Here is a 20643-nt window from a genome sequence, read left to right as displayed (position 1 = left end):
CTCGGGTCTTTCTTTGTGACCCTTAGACCATGCCATTATATGCTTCTCTTGAGTCCTCAAGTTGTCTACCAATGGTTTTTTGCTACTGTTCCTTAGGTACTACCTTAGTGGCCTTCAAGTACTACTTTAAGGGACCCTAGGTACTACCTTAGCTAAACTTCAACTCAACATCTCCCAATCCTCGGGTCTTCCTTTGTGACCCTTAGACCATGCCATTATATGCTTTTCTTGAGTCCTCAAGTGGTCCACCAATGGTTTTTTGTTACTGTTCCTTATGTACTACCTTAGTGGCCTTAAGGTATTACCTTAGTGGCCTTGAGGTACTACCTTAAGGGACTCTAGGTACTACCTTAGCTAAACTTTAACTCAACCTCTCCCAAGCCTCGGTTTTTCATTTGTGACCCTTAGACCATGTCATTATATGCTTCTCTTGAGTCCTCAAGTGGTCCACCAATGGTTTTTGCTACTGTTCCTTAGGTACTACCTTAATGGGCTTTAGGTACTACCTTAATGGCCTTCAGGTACTACCTTAAGGGACCTTAGGTACTACCTTGGCTAAACTTCAACTCAACCTCTCCCAAGCCTTGGGTCTTCCTTTATCACCCTTAGACCATGCCATTATATGCTTCTCTTGAGTCCTCAAGTTGTCCACCAATGGTTTTTTTCTACTGTTCCTTAGGTACTACCTTAATGGCCTTTAGGTACTACCTTAGTGGCCTTTAGGTACTACCTTAAGGGACCCTAGGTATTACCTTAGCTAAACTTCAACTCAACCTCTCCCAATCCTCGAGTCTTCCTTTGTGACCTTTAGACCATGCCATTATATGCTTCTATTGAGTCCTCAAGTGGTCCACCAATGGTTTTTTGCTACTGTTCCTTAGGTACTACCTTAGTGGCCTTAAGGTACTACTTTAGTGGCCTTGAGGTACTACTTTAAGGGACCCTAGGTACTATCTTAGCTAAACTTCAACTCAACCTCTCCCAAGCCTCGGTTCTTCATTTGTGACCCTTAGACCATGCCATTATATGCTTTTCTTGAGTCCTCAAGTGGTCTACCAATGGTTTTTTTCTACTGTTCCTTAGGTACTACGTTAATGGCCTTTAGGTACTACCTTAATGGCCTTCAGGTACTACCTTAAGGGACCCTAGGTACTACCTTGGCTAAACTTCAACTCAACCTCTCCCAAGCCTCGGGTCTTCCTTTGTGACCCTTAGACCATGCCATTATATGCTTCTCTTGAGTCCTGAAGTGGTCCACCAATGGTTTGTTGCTACTATTCCTTAGGTACTACCTTAATGGCCCTTAGGTACTACCTTAGTGGCCTTCAGGTACTACCTTAAGGGACCCTAGGTACTACCTTAGCTAAACCTTAACTCAACCTCTCCCAAGCCTCAATCCTTTCTCTCCTACCCTTACACCATGCCATTATGTGCTTCTCTCAAGTGCTCAAACGGTCCACAAGTGCTTTTTAGGGACGGTACCTTAGATACTACCTTAGTGGCCTTGAGGTACTACCTTAGTGGTCTTGAGGTCCTACTTTAGTAGCCTTTAGGTACTACCTTAAGGGCCCCTAGGTACTACCTTAGCTAAACCTCAACTCAACCTCTCCCAAGCCTCGGGCCTTGCTCTCCTACCCTTACACCATCCCCTTATGTGCTTCTCTTGAGTTCTCAAGTGGTCCCCAAGTGCTTTTTAGGGATTGTACCTTAGGTACTACCTTAGTGGCCTTGAGGTACTACCTTAGTGGCCTTTAGGTACTACCTTAAGGGCCCCTATGTACTACCTTAGCTAAATCTCAACTCAACCTCTCCCAAGCCTCGTGCCTTCCTCTCCTACCCTTACACCATCCCCTTATGTGCTTTATCTTCAAATCTATTTTATTTGCAATGTAAAGCTACCAACTATATGTATGGAAATTAAATTTAAACTCTTTCCAAATTAAATTTTAGCATATTTGAAATTTATACTTAAGCTAACATGTAATGATAGATGTTGCATGAATTTCTCGATTTTCATTATGTCTAGTTAGACCAGTGGAAAAATGGTTCATCTCAATTGTACATCTACTTTGTAGGCTTACCATTTTCTGTTGTAAAATAGTAAATGTATATAGGAAAGTGAGAAATGGTTCATAGTGAATGATGGCATTTTCCATTTGCTGTGCTCATTGAAATCAAAATTCATAACATAAATATACTTTATGTAAAAGAGCATACTAGGTTTAACAATAATATATTTTATTGGTGAATCAGACGATCTTCATCGCAAATGAACACACCGATGCCATGTATCATTTTTCATTTGTTACACTGGTTCATTGGAAGGGATGTGTGATATCCTATATTAGATTAGATATGAAAAAAAGCTCGAGATGCTATATATAAATATATGGGTTCTTCTTAATTTTATATACACATTTTAGAGCTATAAGGGTTACAAGTAAACAATTTATGCACATTCAATAGTGAAAAGAAGTCTGCACACTCCCACATTCCAGTGTTATTGGATGAATGAAGAGGGGTTTGGCTCTTCTTCCAGTTCACAAAGTCTCTACTTCGAAAAAAAATTGTCGGATTTCAGTATCTGCTCTAATGTATATAATGATAGGTTCTTCTCCGGGAAGTATTGTGGTAGAACCAGTCCAACAACCATTGATGTCACAAGGATTAGTTGGATTAAGAGCATGACCAAGATTAACCCATTTGACAAGAACATAAGATATGGAATGGGCCCATGTAATGTTACCCCATACTGCAACATAAGAATTGTAGTGATATAACATATGGTAAACTCCATTGTAGTACATTGGCCTTTTAAATTATAAACAAAATGAATGAGGACAAGGAATAAAATTGAATGAAAAAATGGGAAAAAACATGTATATACTTGTATGACAAGCCATGAAACAAGTTCTTTCCCTACGAGGTAATAAAGTGAGCAGCCTCTTCAAAGTTCAAACCATAAATCATCAGCCAATCTTTTAGGTTTTTCTTTCCCCCATCTTCCTTATAGTGCCCACCACTAAACCCCAAACACTCAAATACAATCCCAACCCTCTTTTTTCAGATTTTTACCCATTGTTCTTTACATTGTGTGACAGTGCCCTTAAAAAAGTAAGGTGGTTAGGGTAGGTAGGGGATGAAGACAAGTGAAAACAAAGTTTAATGTAAGCAGATGTTACCACAAAGAATAGTAACAAAATTTTGATGCCCAGCTTCAACATCCATTCAATATACTTGAGGGTTTGATGAACTGATGACTAAAATTCCTCATCTATCTTGAAGACATAATTATTTCCACCATCTAGGCTTGACATTACAGATGCCTTTTGATAATCACCCACTCTTCTCTGAAAGAAGTTTGCATTACCCCTGCTCAATCAAACAAACAGGACAAAAATCAAGGAAATCAAGCTAAGTAGAAAGTGGAAGAAAAAGTAATGGTTATCCGGCAACCAGGGCTTGGAGCAATAGTCATAAAAAAACACATATGCTGAAAAGTCAAAGCATGATAAGTTAAATAAGAGAGAAGGAATTTTGATCTTTTTCTTAAAGGAATCCACTTCCAACATGTCCTCAAACTCAAGGAAATCAGCTTCTAACCATCGCTTTCATCCTATAGTTCCAGATTCCATCTTGCACATCCCCGTATGAAAACTTTAACTAATGGGATAATTACAAGATCTAGCCTTGACCAACTTGTTTTGTACATACATGAACAGAAGATAAAAATTAATATTTCAGGGTCCTAGAAGAAGACATCTATTAATTAAGGTTAGGATGATAAGACTGAACAATTTTACACAAATGTGTAAAATAAAAAAAAATGGTGGAAAGCTCCAAATCAGATAGTTTAAAATTATCATGATGTAAAGCATGAGAGGTGTCAAAAGAAGCACCCTCTAGTGGAAGCACAACCTGGTTGAGCATGTGGAATGTCTCATATTATTGAATGATTAAAAACCCATTTTTGAGTCCAAAACCTAGTAAGCAAGACCTCCCAAATGTACATGTTTCTTAAATAAATAGTATTTTAATAGAGTTCAACAACATAAAATCAGAATCCAAGACATGCACTCATCAATACTCACTACAAAAAAATAATATTTGTAAGCTCAACAATTTTATATAAGACATGAAATAAGTATTATAGGAAAAAATTAATATAAATATTTGTAAAATCAACTATTTTTATATCATGTGTCACTGAATGGATTAATTCAATCCACGAATCTACATAATCAGTTGTTTCATATTCTGTTCATGATTCTTCGTCTTTGTTTACATAGTGAAAAGAAGATAAATTACATGTTTACAGAGTGAAAAGAAGAAAAATTACAGAGGAATGAATCTCAAAAACCCTTGTATCAATCAATCAACCAGTTTTATCCTGGAATCTGGGCTTTCCATATCCGACCTATAACCCGAAGCATGGGCATTCTCGTCTCCCCTCCTAAGGAAAACACCATGCCTCCCAGCACAATGAGGATGTTCGCACTCTCCAAGCAACTCCTCTTACTCTCTCTAATGCTTCATGGGATGGCCTCAAAAGTAAGCTTCCACCCATTTCCACCTATCTCCAGGTTGTAGCTGTAGTTGTCGGCCTCTACTTGGTTGCCTATCAGGCTGAGGAATGCCATGTAAATGGGAGTCGACCCTATAAGGAAGGTTTCAGCATGGAGACAACAGTGTTTGTCAAAACAATTGATGATCTGAAAAGGCAAAAGAGAAAATTATGTTATTTGCCATAATCCAACAACCAACCATGTTATCCTACTGGGACTGTTTTTCAATAGCCTGTGAATCATGTATGCACTGTTTTTGGCATCACTCTTAATGTATGGTGCTAAGGTGCTTATCTAAAGGTTACGTTTTATGAATCTAAATTTATGGCAATGTAAAAAAAGTACTTACAGTTACATCCCATTTGTAGCTTTGGTATTTATAGAGATCTTCTATCAAAAATTCAAGTTTGAACTTGCAGCCATAGAGCATGACTGCCTTGTGATAATTTGTCAAGTGAGAAACAAAGAGTGGAATATCCCCAAGAGCAGAGCACGGACATCCATACCATGGGCAGTTGTATGGTCTGAAGTTACACGAGTCTTCATGCATGAGCTTGGTGTGGTAAGGGATGATCTCAGGGCAACCAAACTCCTCATTCTTGCAATGCAGTTCAAGAGATTCAGCCATCTTCTCCAAAGCTAGACACCTTATATCACCGAGCTACTGCCTACAAGTGGGACATTTGTTGAATACCCTTGCTTTACAGCTTGAACAGAGTGTGTGTCCATTATGGCACTGCAGGAACAGAAGCTTTGTTTCAAACATTGACGAAAAACATGTATAAAATTGGGAGAATTATCTAAAAGACAGTGGTTTCACTGTCTTCTTTTTATAATAAAGTATTGTTCATAACAAGGAAAATGGTCTACTGAAGTGTTCAAGAACAAGATCCTACACTAGGTTAGGAGCAAGGGTAAACCAGTACCAGTGGTAGGAAAAAAACTCAACCCCATGTTTGCTAAAATGGTTATTTATCGGTATGCACTGACCGAAATTTCTCTATTGTACCAAAATACTTAGCCTTTTTACGTAGTAACTCTGGTCAAGAAAAACTAGAGAAAGAGTCACTACGACTTTTGTAGTATTTCGGGTACCGTTCTCAAGGACTGGCTTATGAAAATTGTCAATACTAGAATAAATGAATTGTTTTTGTTTAAATCCTTAAGTGAAAAACAATATGTGAATAATGTGAAACTAAGTAAAAGAAATTCAATTAATAAGAGAAAATGAATATTGATTTTAAATTCAATTGATTCAAGTTTGGGGTTTTCCACAATCCAACCTAGGGTATAGAAATTATAGAAAACAAGGGTATTTTAAGTAATATGATCTTAGGGTTTTGGGATCCTTGGCCACTCGCGATCAAGTTGGGTTCTATAACTCAAAATTGCATTCGAAACCTAATTTTTCCTTTTTCAAACAGATTCCTAAAACCATCAAATGAATGAGATTGATTATCAATTTAAGATTTGGCTTTTTAACCCTTCCTACTCCTTATAGCTTTGTTTAGGGGCAAATAACGGTAGGTAAGGTGATGATAACTAATGATCAAGAATTACCAAGAATCACTAGTATCAAGTAACAACCTACTGTATCATTCCCTAAATGAACTCATAAGGATAGGATAAAAAAAAATGATAAATTGTCACTCAACCAATAATTAATCTCATTGTTATAATAATTTACCCATTGTCCCTATAGGTTTCCTAACCCTTAGGTTTTCATGCTTCAAGCCCCAAGTTGGCTCTTAGCCTCTCATGGGGGTGATGTCACATTCACAATCCATAATAGGGTAAAAATCCATAATTTGAATCAAAAGAAACTAAAAACAATATATTCAATAGAGAAGAAAAAAAAAACAAACCAAAGTTCTCGTCTTCTTCCACCTTCAATGTCAAACTCTCCAGAAAAAATCAAAGATCCCCAAAACCTAGAATTGAGAGAGTTTATATAATATCCTCAATTACTTAACATGTGGCACACTCTCATTGGCCACTTATTACAAAATAATTTCCTAAAAATGATTAAAAAATAATAAAATGGTGATTTCTAGTCGTGTGGGGTCCACCTAGGGTGGATGGAGTGCTTTAGATGCAATTCCCGAGGTAGAGGAGGCGGAACATCAAAGTGACAGTGGGTGAATTCGAAATTGGTGTCATTTCGAAGTGGATTTCGAATTCATAAGTTGAATAGATGCAATTCCCAGGGTAGAGGAGGCGGAACATCAAAGTGGCAGTGGGTGAATTCGAAATTGGTGTCATTTCGAAGTGGATTTCGAATTCATAAGTTGAATTTCGAAATCATAAATGACCCTCCAGCTTGGTGCAATTGTCTTCAAATGGCCATAACTTCTTCATTTCATCTCCGATTTGCAAACCGTTTGAAGCATTAGACTCCTGACTTCCTGAGCTTCGAAACGATATATAGTATGTATATAATGGACTCTAGAAAGTGCTCCAAATTTGTCCTCAAAGTCAGAGTATATAATGTCATCAAATTTTTGAGTTCTAAATTTCCATGCAGCTAAATCTTGCTTCATGCCTCATTTCCCATGCTTTCTTGCCTTCTTTCTTACTCCATAATGGTCATTTATCATCTTCCAACCTCATAATATCCTTGTTTTGCCTTTCCTTACGTTCAATGAGTCTTGACTCACTTATTTCCTCATTTAGCCCTTTCTTGATCTTTCAAAATATAAAGTCATTCAATTTGCACAATTTTCTTCCCTTGAACCTAAGATAAATCTCCAAAGTATATATTAAACTCATGGATAGGGCCTTAGCATTGATTTAGGTCAAGTTGGGTGATTTGAATGTCCTTTGGTGCACAAATCATATCAAATATGTGCCATTAGAGCACATATTTTGGCTCCAATCATGCACAGGTAGCAAAACCTGTTAAAACCTTAAGGATTTGTGCCTTATTGAAGAGTGGACTCAATGTATTGGCAATGGTCTCCCATCATTTCTTGGTTTCAATTATCAACTTTCAAGTGGTCTTTTTATTTTTTTTTTCTTTCAACAGCTAATTTTCAAATGGACTTTTATAATCACTCAAATTATCTTATAATGTTCTTAGACCTTTCAGCTTAAAAGATTGATCAAAATTTTACTTGTAAGAAGAAAGAGCAGATCATTCATATCAAAAGAGAATGCAGAAACCATTACAAACCTCCCAAATGAGCAATAAGCAGTGGTAATGCAGGCAACAAAGCTTTTGTTTCTTCTGGTTTTCCAGCTGCAATATTTGTAAGGCACCAAGTTGCCTCAAGCAACTGCAATATAACAATTGTAATTATAATTGTGATAATAATCAGAAAGTTTTCTTTTAGTTCTCCCATGCCAATTTTAAATGGTAAGACAAACAGTAATCCACACAGATGCATTATTTTTTCAAGCAAACTCTAAATCATAGGAAGATAAAAAGTGTCATTCTTAATGCAGAGAAGACTAGTTGATAGAGGATGGGCACCTAAAAGAACTAAGATCTGCAACTTCCTCCACTTCCTTTCTCATTTTATTGTGGAAAAACACTTAATGCTTACTTAGAAAACATTTGCATGCATATGACAAAATTTCAGACCAAGAAATGAATGACACAACAACTATACAAAAATATGAGAAATTCTTAGAACCTGCTCATCTGGAGAACCAAATGAAAGACACTGCACAAGAACATAAACTGCTCTAGCTTTAAGAACAGCTTCAATTGGAGGGAATTCGGATCTTGATAATAGACGCCTTAAATCACGAAGGGCACTCATCCTCTTCTGCATTGCACCTTTTCCCCTAAAATTCACAAATTGAAGATGGTAAGTCAATTGCAATAGAAATTTACTTGCGGAGAGAGCACCTACAACGTAATTACTCATCAGGGAATGTAAATGATGTCCCGCCCCAACCCCGCCACACCAACAAGGGCACAATATAGCTAGATCATGATTTGTAAAAGATGAAACATAAATAAATAAAAATAAAATAATAAGATAAAGAAATATTTAATAATAAGAAGAAGAAAAAGAAGAAGAAAGTAAGAAAGAGAAAAAAAATATACTTATCAAAAAAAGAAAAGAGATAGAAAGAAGAAGAAGCTAAAACATTAAAAATTCAGAAGTCAAGAAATGTTGCTTGTTTTTGCTGCTTTCACAAAAAGGAAAATCTATTTCCCAGTGATCTTAATTCATAAATATCCTTGAGGCCTACCTCAAATGGCAAGGGGTTGGCATGAGGAACTGGGAGTTTTTGGGTTCAAAGAACAATAACAACAACAATAATAAATGGTAGAAGTGATAGCAGCAGTAGTGGTGAGAGTAGAATAATAATAATCTTGATCCCAAGCTAATAGATGATCACCACAAATGTTCCAAAACAACCCATTCAATATGCATTTTACATCCTCAGAATTGACCAAAAAAGAAAAATAATGCCTGTCTTTCCAGAATCACTTCTTAAACATGCATAAATGTCACTATAAAATCCATTCACTTTTAAGTTGACTTCCCTAATACTTTGTATTGATTTCTACAAAAACACTCTTTTGTAAGGCATTGCAAGGTGTAGTATTTGGAATTAAATAGGCAGAAACTCATTTTATAGGCTGCTTTTGTAATAAACTATTAACAACAACAATGATATCAATTTTCAAAATTTTTTATTTTCCAATTTTTGGAGGAACTAAAATTGAACCCATGATTTCAAATGAAAAAAAAAAAAAGCAACATTAGGTAAATTATGATTACTATTCTAGTTCCAATCATCTAACATGAAATTTAAATATTGATTAAGAAAACACCACCTGTACAGAAGGCAAGCAAAATCGTAGTGAAGGCCCTCATCTTTAGAAATAAGCTCATTTGAGAAAGTCAAACCTGGCATCAATCCTCTCTTTTTAAGCTAAAAAATGGCACAAAAGCTGAAAACCAAAAAGAAAAGGGGGAAACCCATAATATGTTACTTAAACCTTTTGACTAACAAATATGATCCATATTGAAGAACATAGAAGATCCCATGATTTGTAAAGAAACTACCTTCCCGAGAAAAAGATTCCTTCAACATGCAAAGGCAATAAGGCTCTCGGCAAATAAAGTGGAACTACAAAAGGGGATTACCACAATGAGAAACAACAACAAAAATTAAAGCAATAAATCCCATGCTTCACTTATTGAGAGCCAAGGTTCAAAGTTAAAAAATGGAACTGAACTATCATGATCAGGAAGCCCAAACAAAATCGAACCTGAGGTAAAGAATGTAGTAAAAGATTTAAAATTTGATGCTTGCTCGGAGAGTTTAGGATACAGAACATTATAGAAACTACTAAACCCAGGTCCAAAAATTTATTTATCAAGTGTTCTGCTCCCCTCCCCCCTCACCCCTGCCTCAACCCACACACAAGTGCTTCCTCTATGCAAAACAAAAGTCTAACAATGTTCTGGGATACAATAGCCTCTGTCAAATCCACATAAACAATCAAGCCCATTACTCAAAAACCTGGAGGGCTAGATAGGTTTCTAATTTTATTGCTTTTGCCATACACAAGTTTTCATTAAGTTTCAGATTCTATGGTTTTGTTATATTTCACATTTTTGCCCAATTTCTATGCTCTTAAGAGTTAAACAATAAAAAAAATTGGAATTTTTGAGTACAAAAACATTAAAAGACATCATCCAGTGCAATGTGCAAGTGCTTTTATGCATATTACGCATTTATATAAAAGTTACTCATCATTACTCATCAATACTCATTGCCTCTATCAATTGAGATAAACCTCAATCCATCGGGTCGAGGCCAATTGATTGAGGCTGAGTTTCAAAGTTGGATTAACCAGCCCGTTTCACAATCAATCAGGCCATTCTTGAAAGTTTGAGGCCAACAAAATATTTGAAAACAAAAATAGATATTTTTTTTCTAAAAAACAACATTTGGATTCAGCTTAATTTTAGGAGAGAGCCTTCAAAACTGCAACCTATTGTTTTAGTACAAATTTCAAGTTAAGCAAACCCTTAGTCATGAGGAATCCAACAGTTTTGCTCAAATTGGAGTCAATCTTCATAATCTTATATGTTAAAAAAAAAACTGATATCAAGAGCTTTTTTGAACTTGACCATAAAAATCACCCAAATTTCATAGTCCTGGAATAGCAAAATATTACAAAATCCAACCCTTCATAATCCTAACGATATATTTGACATTACTAATGGTGAATCATGAAAGACATTTTTTGACATAAATACAACATATGATGGTGGATTTTTGAGGTTGTGGCACCACTTGAAAATGTCCAGATCTGTGTTAAGGAAGGTCCAGGTCAACTTAAATCTGAAATGAATGACCCCATTTTCTAAATATTTGAGTTTCTAAAGCGGGGCCAACATCATCAATGAGAAATAGCCACCTCATATAACATGTACACATACCTCAACTTTCATATATAAGTGGTGCTCCCCTTCCAAACATCACCAGCATTAAGAGAGATGATATCGTCTGTGCAAGTAGGACGTCTATAGTTCCATGCAACAAGAAGAAACTTTCCATCATAAGTTGAAGCTGTCAACAGATAAGACAAAAGCAAAAAAGTTAAAACATTTACAACTAAAAAGGAAAACTCAAAAACATAACCTGTCTTTGATTACTATTCAAAAAGTGCTATTTTATAGCTTTTAATTAACTCTTTTAAACACTTTTGAGTAGTAGTTATTACCTTTTAACTCAATTGGCATGTTAAGGACCCTTGCAATCATTTCTAATCAAATTGTGTTAAGTTTTGGTGTTTTTGATAGCTTTTTGATCACCAAAGCAATCTAAGATGAGGGAGAGCTTTATATAATCCATGGCAAAGCAAATGGAAGCTCATTAACATGAAGAATTCAAGTTTTGGAGCTTCGTAGTCCTTTTCCAAAAGCAAATCATGAATATAAGAGGGAAAGCAAAGAGAGAAATCTAACATGAAGAATTCAAGAGGACAACAACTGTTGGACACATTTTGAATACTTACTGGAGTCCATTTCATGCATACTATATGTCATTTTGAATCTTGGGAAGTCAGGAGTCCAACGCTTCAAACGGTACGCGAATCGGAGTTGAAACAAAGAAGTTATGACCATTTGAAGACAACCACATCAAGCTATGCGAAATGAGCTGCGAAATGAAATCCACTTGCGAAATTTCGCAAGGTGTTTCGCAGCTGCGAAACCACCTCCAAGCACATGTGTGCCACTTCGCAAGTTGAAACTCCATCTTCACAGTTGCGAAATGAGTTGTTAAATCACCTCCAACTTCGAAACAAGTTGCAAATCATCTCCAAGTTGCAGAATCACCTCCAAGTTGTGAAATCACAAATTCAACTTGCAAAATCAAAGTTCAAACTTGGAAAATGGACAATTCAACGTGTGAATCACCTTGCAAAATCAACATTTTCTTGCAAAATGGATGTGTGAAATCCACCTGTGCAATCTTAGATATTTGCAACCGACTCAGTTAGATTTTTTCTCAAGATATTTTGTGTAAATTTCTATTTTCTCCTTGTAATCAGTCAAAGATATTATTGGGATATTTCTTAGAAAATATCTTCTCTATATATATCTTTGAACCAATGTAAAGAATGAAATCAATCCATCATATATCAGATATGTAATCGACGATAGTAAGAAATATATTTTACAGAGAACTTGCTCTGTTTTTCCTTCATACTTTTGTTTTATCGTTATTTTTATTTCTAGCAAATCAAACTCTGAGGATATTTTCTCAGAGGATGAGTGGCTAAGCTCTTTGTCTCTTGGAGTGAAGAAAGTCGGGTAAGTTTCCGAATGCAAAATTGGAAGTTTTGTTGTTTTAGTTTTTAATGAAGAGAAAGTGTGACCCGTTAATGGTTTCTATGTTTTTAGTTAACTTAAAACGCCTTTAAATCACCTGGGCCAACACTTGGTAAGGCAAGTGATCTCCATCCATTGAGATGCACTAGTTTATCTCTTGCGAGCCTTTGGAAGGTGGTTTAAAGGTAGGATTTTCTAGAATAGCCAACACTTGGTAACCTTTTGGACTCTAAGGAGACATCCATTATTTATCTCTTGCGAACTTTTGATGGGTAATCCAAGGTTAAGGATCACCTTGAATGGAAAATGCTAGGTGAGAGGCACGAGCCATTGCAAGATGCATCAGTGAGAGGGATTTAGTGTTTGAACCCATTAAGGGGAAACATCTGTACCACACCGGTTCGGGAAATAACTATATGTTAAATCCCCAATGCGAGGAAAAGAAACAAGTGACCGGAACTCTATTTCTGTATTAGGAACCTAAGCCTAGTGATATGAAACTCCAAGAAACACTTTTCTTTGTAATTAAAATCAGTTACTATTTTTGGTTAGCTTAAAACCAAGCCTTTTTCAATCAAAGTTTATGTTTTCTTTTAAAGCTAACCTTGAAATGAAAAAGCACCAATTCATCTTTGAATTAATATCAATTATGAAGTGAAAACTCATCCCAGTGAACAATCCTAGAGCCAATATGCTATGCTAGCTGAAGCTATCCCAGTACATGGTGTAATAGGTTATAAATTTTGTTGATTACTCCCGTATGAGGACCAAAATCAAGGTACACCAACTGGGTATGAATCAAATGGCACCGTTGCTGGGGACTATTGAGAGGACATGAATCAGCTGATACACCAATTGGGAACGAATCAGTCTTCTAAATATCCTACTTGGTAATTAAGAATGATGACATCTAGCTCTTCACCAATCCAACCATGCAACTAAATACATCAAATGACCCTAGATTATTGTAGGTTCTATAAGCAAGAAAGCCTTCATTAATGAACAACTTATCCAAAAATATAATATATGGGGTTTAGTTATTCACCTTGAATTAAGCCGAGATAGAGATGATATGTTTGGTTGGTACGATTCCGTTTTATATAACATTGAATGAGGGAGCCCCTTGCCCCAAGCTGGGGAAAAAAATTGATTTTCATTTATGAGCTTATAAAGGGATGGAAAAATGTGTTGAAGATTATAAGCATCCAAACAAGTAGCATTAAATTACAACAATCACTAATCACAAAGCAGCATCTAACAAACCCTCCAACCACCCCCATCCCAACACACATAGAGGACTTCAAATAATTTATAATGGCATGCTTGCAAGAGTCAAATATTCAAGAATCATAAAAATTAACTACATAAACTAAACTGGTTTAGAAAACTAAAATTCATTTATAAGAATAGAAACAACTTAATCCATAATTGTTCTGCATAATGACACTAAATGTGACCCCAACTCTATATTGCTTATAACTGAAACTTTTGATCATGCCCTACAAAATATTTTTATTGATCACTACTAGTCTTGCACCTTCATGCATTAGTTGATATAAAGTTTTTTTTTCAGTCTCTTTTTTCACAAAAAATTTGAAAGTGGACTATCAAAATAGTAAACCAATGGCACTTCCTTAGCTAGCATTGCTATAAAAGGACAATTCACTACGAGTTTCCCACTGATGGTATCAAATAAATTAAAATAACAGGAAAAGCTTGACAAACAACATAAAAATAAATAATCAAAATCTTAAAAATTCCAACTTCACCTCTCATATAGCAGAATTAGCTTGGCCAAATAGTAAGCAGAATAGAAAGCAATTTCTTCAACCTAGACAATAGTTTCTCATATTGCATGGCTCTCTTAGAACTACGCACCTGCAAAGAGGTCATGGAGTAACCTCTTTAGCTCAACCAAAATTTCATATACCGATGTATTTTTTATAGTCAGTGGTAAATTAATCTAAAAACACCTAATAGAAGGGGGTCACAACCCAAATATATCATAAGTATGCAATGGGTGCCCAAAGTAAAAATGGTAAACCAAAAAACCAATTATGATGTATCTATATAGTTTTTAGAGGGCTATGGTATTGGGCATGCCTAAATTTACAAACAAAAAACAAAATAGGAATAGTTATATTATAAAGTCTGAGTCATGATGAGAAAGTCTTATGATCACATCCCTTTTTCCAGCAGCCACGATTCTGAAGTGTAACATTGCTCATGTCTTTATGGTTGTCAACCATCTTGTTTTCCAATTGTCGTCTGCAATTAAGAAATAATAATAATAATAATACCAATAATGATGAGAATAAAACAGAAGCACCTAATGAAATTCACAACACAACAAAAAAAGGAAGTCAATAGTATGAGGGTAGCTCTTTCACATGATACTAACAACTTTAACATAAAGATCCAAACTATCCAAGAAATAAGAACTTACAACTGGCATGTGCAAGTGAGATCGCATTAATGAGGAGAACCTTGGCATTTTCTTGTTCTTCTTTTCTCAGTGCTTTCCCAGCTTATGAACCACCTCCAGATTCTGCACCATTAAATTTCCACTGATAAAGCCTACATGCTCAAATATTCAAACAATAAGCCTCTATATGTTTCAGTAGATATAATTCTTGTATAAAGTTTTCAGTAATAAACTATCAAAATCACTTGACAAGGTACTTATCACAGAAAATAAATAAATAAATAAAATACTTCACAAGGTATTCATTCTAGTGTGTGTCTTCTCTTATCAAAACTCGCAAGGACACTAATCTATTGGCTTAGTTCATATGTATTTAATTGTGATTCCAGGAGAAAGTCTACTTTTATGCCTAAATTTTCCAGAGAAACAAACAACAAAGAAAAAAATAAAGGGCGCCATTATTTGATTATGCACTGCCGGCACCACCAGCCCCACTCTCATGTAAGTACGGTCCCATCATTGACCTTGCCTGTCCAAGATGACCTCTATTAATCAAATTCGACATGCCTTCAAGACCTTATCTCTAGTATTATTTGCCGCATTAGTAACCAAAGTAACGACCATCCTCAATCGATATAGATGCATCTTGTCCTGCACAACACACACCAAAATCATAGGCTGCTTTGGTAAAAATTAAAATAAACCAATTTCTAAAGTCTTCGTTGCACTTACCTCCGCGATTGAATGTGCTAGTGTTGCCCCATTCCAATGTTCCATGTACTTGATTGCGAACATGCCACAATCATATCTACATCACCAATTGCATTACACCAATCATATGCATACATCAAGCATAAAAGACAAATACATCAGTATTGCATATTTAATGATACGTAAAATAATAACGGTTAAAGTAATCTACCCATTTAGTTGTTGCACAATTTGGGGTTGCACATGCTGGAATTTTGAGACCTCCAATCGCCTGAGCATGCCATAAGCATGGAATGCTTTATCAATTGCCTCAGACAAATGTCTCAATACGACACTTATCCCGTTACCCCTTCTTAAAGGCAATGAAGATAAGATTTCGACCCTTGAAGCTGGAATATTGACCACATGCACGTGCCAATGGTTGTTGTCACAGACGGGAAAAAATAGCTACACACATATTGATGACATTGCCATTAATAGTTTAGTAGGGCACTATAATATGATAATTAAATGAAACAAAGGCTTTCGCCATGATGCCATTGTACTAGGTTTGACGTACCATATCATAACTTGAGAAATCATGGCCCACAAATTTAGCATGAAGGAACATCCGACAGCGCTCTCTGATTTCATGCTTTTTGGCCTTTGCCGTAAGGCTGGCTAGCATTACCTGTCCATTTTTTCTTACAGCTCACCACATAGTCTCAAATTTAAAATAATAGAGAAACGCATTAAAGAATTATGATTAAGGCCTCACGGAGAATGATGGGTCGAAATAGTGTGCACGCGATGGTATAGCTTGTTTGGCATTCATCATTCGGCAGACCACTCCGACAATCTGAACATGTACACATGTGAATGACCATAAAACATAATAATGTGCATCTTATATAACGACCATGGCCCTAGCTGAAATGTTTAACACATACCGCAATATTTACCAAAGACCTCCATTGAGCGAAGAAAGCTCATCCCGTGTTATATATGTGCCATGCATATCGCACAAGATCTCACTGCAATGTCAAAAATATGTTAAGTCAATAGCCATAAACATTAACAATATTGTTAACTTTAACAATAAATGGTGAATTCATGTCAAGTACCTTGGCTCATCGTTTTCTGACAACGCATAATCCGCAACTAACCTTTCTTGTTAGCTGATTTTAGGAAATAGTTGAACACATTGAGGGACGAAAGGGGATTTGCAAATGGCGGCTGGCTTGACAAGCCTTTTTGCTGTGTTTAAATCTCCACCTAGGGGTAGGAGAAGGCTGTTTGCTGCCACAGCCTTCTTGAACACCCATTTGCATCCCTTTAAGTGATTGCAATTCAGCACTCTTTTGTAAAGGTGGGCATGTGTCGTGGTCAATACATGGGTGATCATCTACTACTGCACCGGTGACTCTTTGCTGGCCAGAATGAGTGCTTGCGGCACCGGTTCCTTTTCCTATCATTTCATCACTACATGGATGCACACCGGTGCTTCCCTCGTCTTTCTTTCTTTCTACATTCACAACTTCTTCTGGTGGGGTGAGTGCACGGCCACTTTGTCCTCCACTGGACCTTGCACGTAGTGTGGCAATGTATTGTGTCACAGATGAAGCAAGGCTCATAAGATTTTCTGAATTCCGACTCAGCCGTGCTTCAATGGTTTAGTGTTAGGGAGAAGGAGTATTAATTAGCACGGTCAACTGGAATGAGGATGGTGCTCAAGTTTGTTTGTGAAGGAATAAAATCGTAGTGCCATGGCGTACCTCAGTTGGGTCATCAGAGTATGAGCAACCCTCCTCGTATGGACGTCCATCATTATGTGCAGAAGGTTTGCTTCCCTGTATAACCTACCCATACATCAAACAAACATTGATGATTACGTTTGAAACATAAATTAATGATAACACCAAACTACGTTTATGGAGTTGTTGAATTTTAGCATACCTGGACATGACCATAATTGCCATAGGTGTGTATTTCTACAGCCAAGTGCCTCTTGACTTGCTCATCTATCCATGCAGCTGAAAGTGGACTGCGGACTTCAACTTGGAAAGCCATCATATAGAACTTGGTGATATAGAAAAGCTGTGAAGTGGGAATCAAATATAAGTTGGTTAGAGAAGCTATTACAATATCAACAAAAGAAGAAATTATTTTGGTAGACGCATATGACATTAATGTGGAGAGATTGAGAAATGAATACCTGAAGAAACAAGACACAACCTCTAATGTATGTCGGGTGATTTGTACGATAGTCCCTTATCCCATCCTCGACATATTGGAGAACAAACTTGGCCCAATTTTTGCGCACCCCCACTTCACTATCCCAAACAGTGTCCCACAAGTCATGTATACCTTCTTGTTTTGAGTTGGGGGCAAAGATAGTGGCACAGGCGAAAATGAGGAAGGATTTCATGAATTCTTCGCCAACGGGTAGATCACGCAAATTAGCTTCCAATATTTTAATGTCGTATGTGCGGTTGGGTGTGCTACGCCTATTGTAGATGAGAATGTCAACGCCATTGTCTGGGATGCCCAGCACCTCTCTAACACCTTTGGGCGTGACTGGGACAACAACTTTTGTTTCCATGCATAAGCGGTGGTAGCCAATGTCATAATTGACGACTATCCACGTTATTAGCTCATAACGCAATTCTTTACAACCAAGCTGCAACAAGCCCCCGAATCCCATATCGTTGATGGCATTTTTCTTATCATTGGGAGGGTATCCATGATTGATAGGAATTTCTTTCCCGAACAGTGGGATTTTGGTAACTTGACCTACAACATGAAAGAAGAAAAATATATTACAAATATGTTGCAATTCCAGAGTTAAGCCTTAAGGGCAATAATTTTAAAAGTAGGTTAAAGAGATGTCGAATATTTTACCGCTTCAGATCTTGATGGAACATGGCTTCTCCGCTTCCTTTGTCTGCTATCCATGTGTTTAATAAATGAAGTGCTTCTTTTCCTTGAGTATTTTCAACAACGGCGTAGACTAGTAGTTGGGGAAAATTATGCACCAAGAGATTGTGAATGGAACATCATCGTGACAATTGCAATATAAGGGATAGATGCTGCATCTGCACAATGAAATGAGCAGTTTTATATATGTATTCCTCATTAACAGCATAACAATCTTAAAAGGCCACTTGTATAGTGTTGTAGTTGTATTAGTTGATCAGAATTGATCTCAAATATAATAAAAATGAGTTCAGAGGCCAAAGAAAATTCAGAAAGTTTACATAAAACAGTTGTCCCTATGTCTGTGAATGATGGATTTTGATTTACAACCTGTATAAGCTTGTTTAGTACAACGATAACATTTGTTCAAGTATTGTACAACACAGTTCTTAATAAATGGGAGCTTGATATTTACAATATACCTTAAATTGGAATTAAAAAGTACACCACTATATGGTTTTCAACAAGATTAGCCTACTAAGAAATTAAGCAAAAGGAATTATGATAACAATCTTGATGTAATATTACCCATTACAACACACCAATGATAAGTGTTACATATGTGTTCTTGGTTGGTAACAACCTTTAGAAGAGTGTTCAAAACATGTAATGGATATACAAAAAACACATAGTTTCAGTCAGGGAAGAATGTGACAGCATTGCACTTAAGACAAAGGGTTCTTGCACGTTTTCCTATTGTGCCTGGAAGTATGACATCTTGAACAAGAGATAGTCCGTTTATCTTGAAATTGGGACTCAATGCGCTTCTTTCTTGGTCTACCGGGAGGCCGCTTGGTATGGGGAGGGTTAAGAGAGAGGAAAACTTCACCTGTGATAGATCGAACCAAACCATCATTAGCGACCATTGGCATGTCATGGGTCTCTATACTGGAGAATGAGCTCGAGTAAATCAGCTCTTGCATTGGGAATTTGTACCAATCTTGAACAAAATCAACAACATTCTGACCGATGGAAAGAATAATGGTTGCCATATGTTCACAAGGGATGCCCAATATTTCTCAACCCCTACATGTGCAAGTACGCTTCATAATGTCCACATCCAAGAAGGTGGTTCCGATAAAAACCCCAAATATTCCGTTCATGAAAGGAGTGATCGGATACACCTCACCCTTGGCAATTTTCTGTTGCACTTTTTCTTCATTTTTTGGCTCTATGCATCCCTTCCAATTGTTTGATTCCTCTTTATGTTTGACAAGCATAGAACCTAACTTAGCCATATGTTCCATTAGAAATGTACAAATGGAGTGATGTCTTTCATTCCTTAGCCAAACATTAAACGACTCGGTAAGGTTTGTGGTCATTTTATCCCATCTTTGTTTTGGGAATTTGGACATAGCCCAATGTTCGGGTTCATTTTTTTCAACCCATTTGGCCAAAGTGTCATTGTATTTCCGTAGTTCAAACATGGAAACATTGTAATCGTGCTCTAACCTTGCATAGGCAATACTATCAAGGAATTGGAGTGCATTTTCTTTACCTTTGTTCCCTCTTGTGTTATGTTTGCTCAAGAAAGAACTGAAATTTTCCTTCAACTGATGGTAACAGTAGGCGTGATTTTCAAGCCCAAACACTTCAGGAACACTACGAAGGAGAGTGGGATGTCTATCCGAGATAATAACGACTTCCTTATCTCCAACAACCTTCTTCAAATTTTGCAAAAACCAAGACCAATCGTCATAATTTTCTGAGCTCATCACTCTAAAGGCTAAGGGGAACATGGTGTCATTAGCATTGTATGCGGTCGCCGAAAATAACGCACCCCTATATGGCCCACTCATATGGGCGGAGTCAATAGCTATGATTGGCCGACACCCCATTGCAAATCCTTGGATAGATACTGAATGAGCAACAAAGAGTTGCTCAAAATGTCCATCACTTGAAATGCCCCAACTCAACAATGCTTCCCGGATTTGTTGCAACCATTTTCTCACACATCCAAGGCAACAATTTGTTATAATATTTGGGTTCTCCATAAATGCGCTCATTTGCCTTCTCCTTGATATTCCATGCTTGAAAATACGTCAATTGCATCCCATGTTGCCTTTGGAAGTCCTTACAAATTTGGCGGGGTTGGTAATCGGGAGTGGACCGGATGACATCATCAATAAGCAATGAAGCCCGATTAGATCTCACTAAAGGTTGGCATGCGACAACATCT

The 20643-nt window shown here is 36.8% G+C and overlaps 1 protein-coding gene across 1 annotated transcript; it reads right to left on the bottom strand.

Moving 5' to 3' along the window:
* Positions 1 to 4532: 4532 nt before the first annotated feature.
* LOC117925391 (E3 ubiquitin-protein ligase SINAT3-like) lies at positions 4533 to 5193 on the bottom strand. Its single transcript, XM_034844391.1, has 2 exons — positions 4915 to 5193; positions 4533 to 4712 (listed from the first exon to the last, which is right to left on the bottom strand). The coding sequence occupies exons 1-2, from the start codon at positions 5191 to 5193 to the stop codon at positions 4533 to 4535; spliced, it is 459 nt and encodes a 152-aa protein (XP_034700282.1).
* Positions 5194 to 20643: the final 15450 nt, after the last annotated feature.

Source organism: Vitis riparia, chromosome 11 (assembly GCF_004353265.1).
Source record: "Vitis riparia cultivar Riparia Gloire de Montpellier isolate 1030 chromosome 11, EGFV_Vit.rip_1.0, whole genome shotgun sequence".
NCBI lineage: Eukaryota > Viridiplantae > Streptophyta > Magnoliopsida > Vitales > Vitaceae > Vitis > Vitis riparia.
Note: the sequence above shows the minus strand (reverse complement) of the source record. Positions and strands in the feature narration are given on the sequence as shown.

What these genes read in the sequence shown, in the direction of transcription:
- LOC117925391 (XM_034844391.1), bottom strand. Translation starts at nt 5,193, where the DNA reads ATGGCTGAATCTCTTGAACTGCATTGCAAGAATGAGGAGTTTGGTTGC. An exon ending in GCTACAAATGGGATGTAACT is followed by an intron (nt 4,713 to 4,914) that starts GTAAGTACTTTT and finishes TTGCCTTTTCAG; the next exon opens with ATCATCAATTGTTTTGACAA.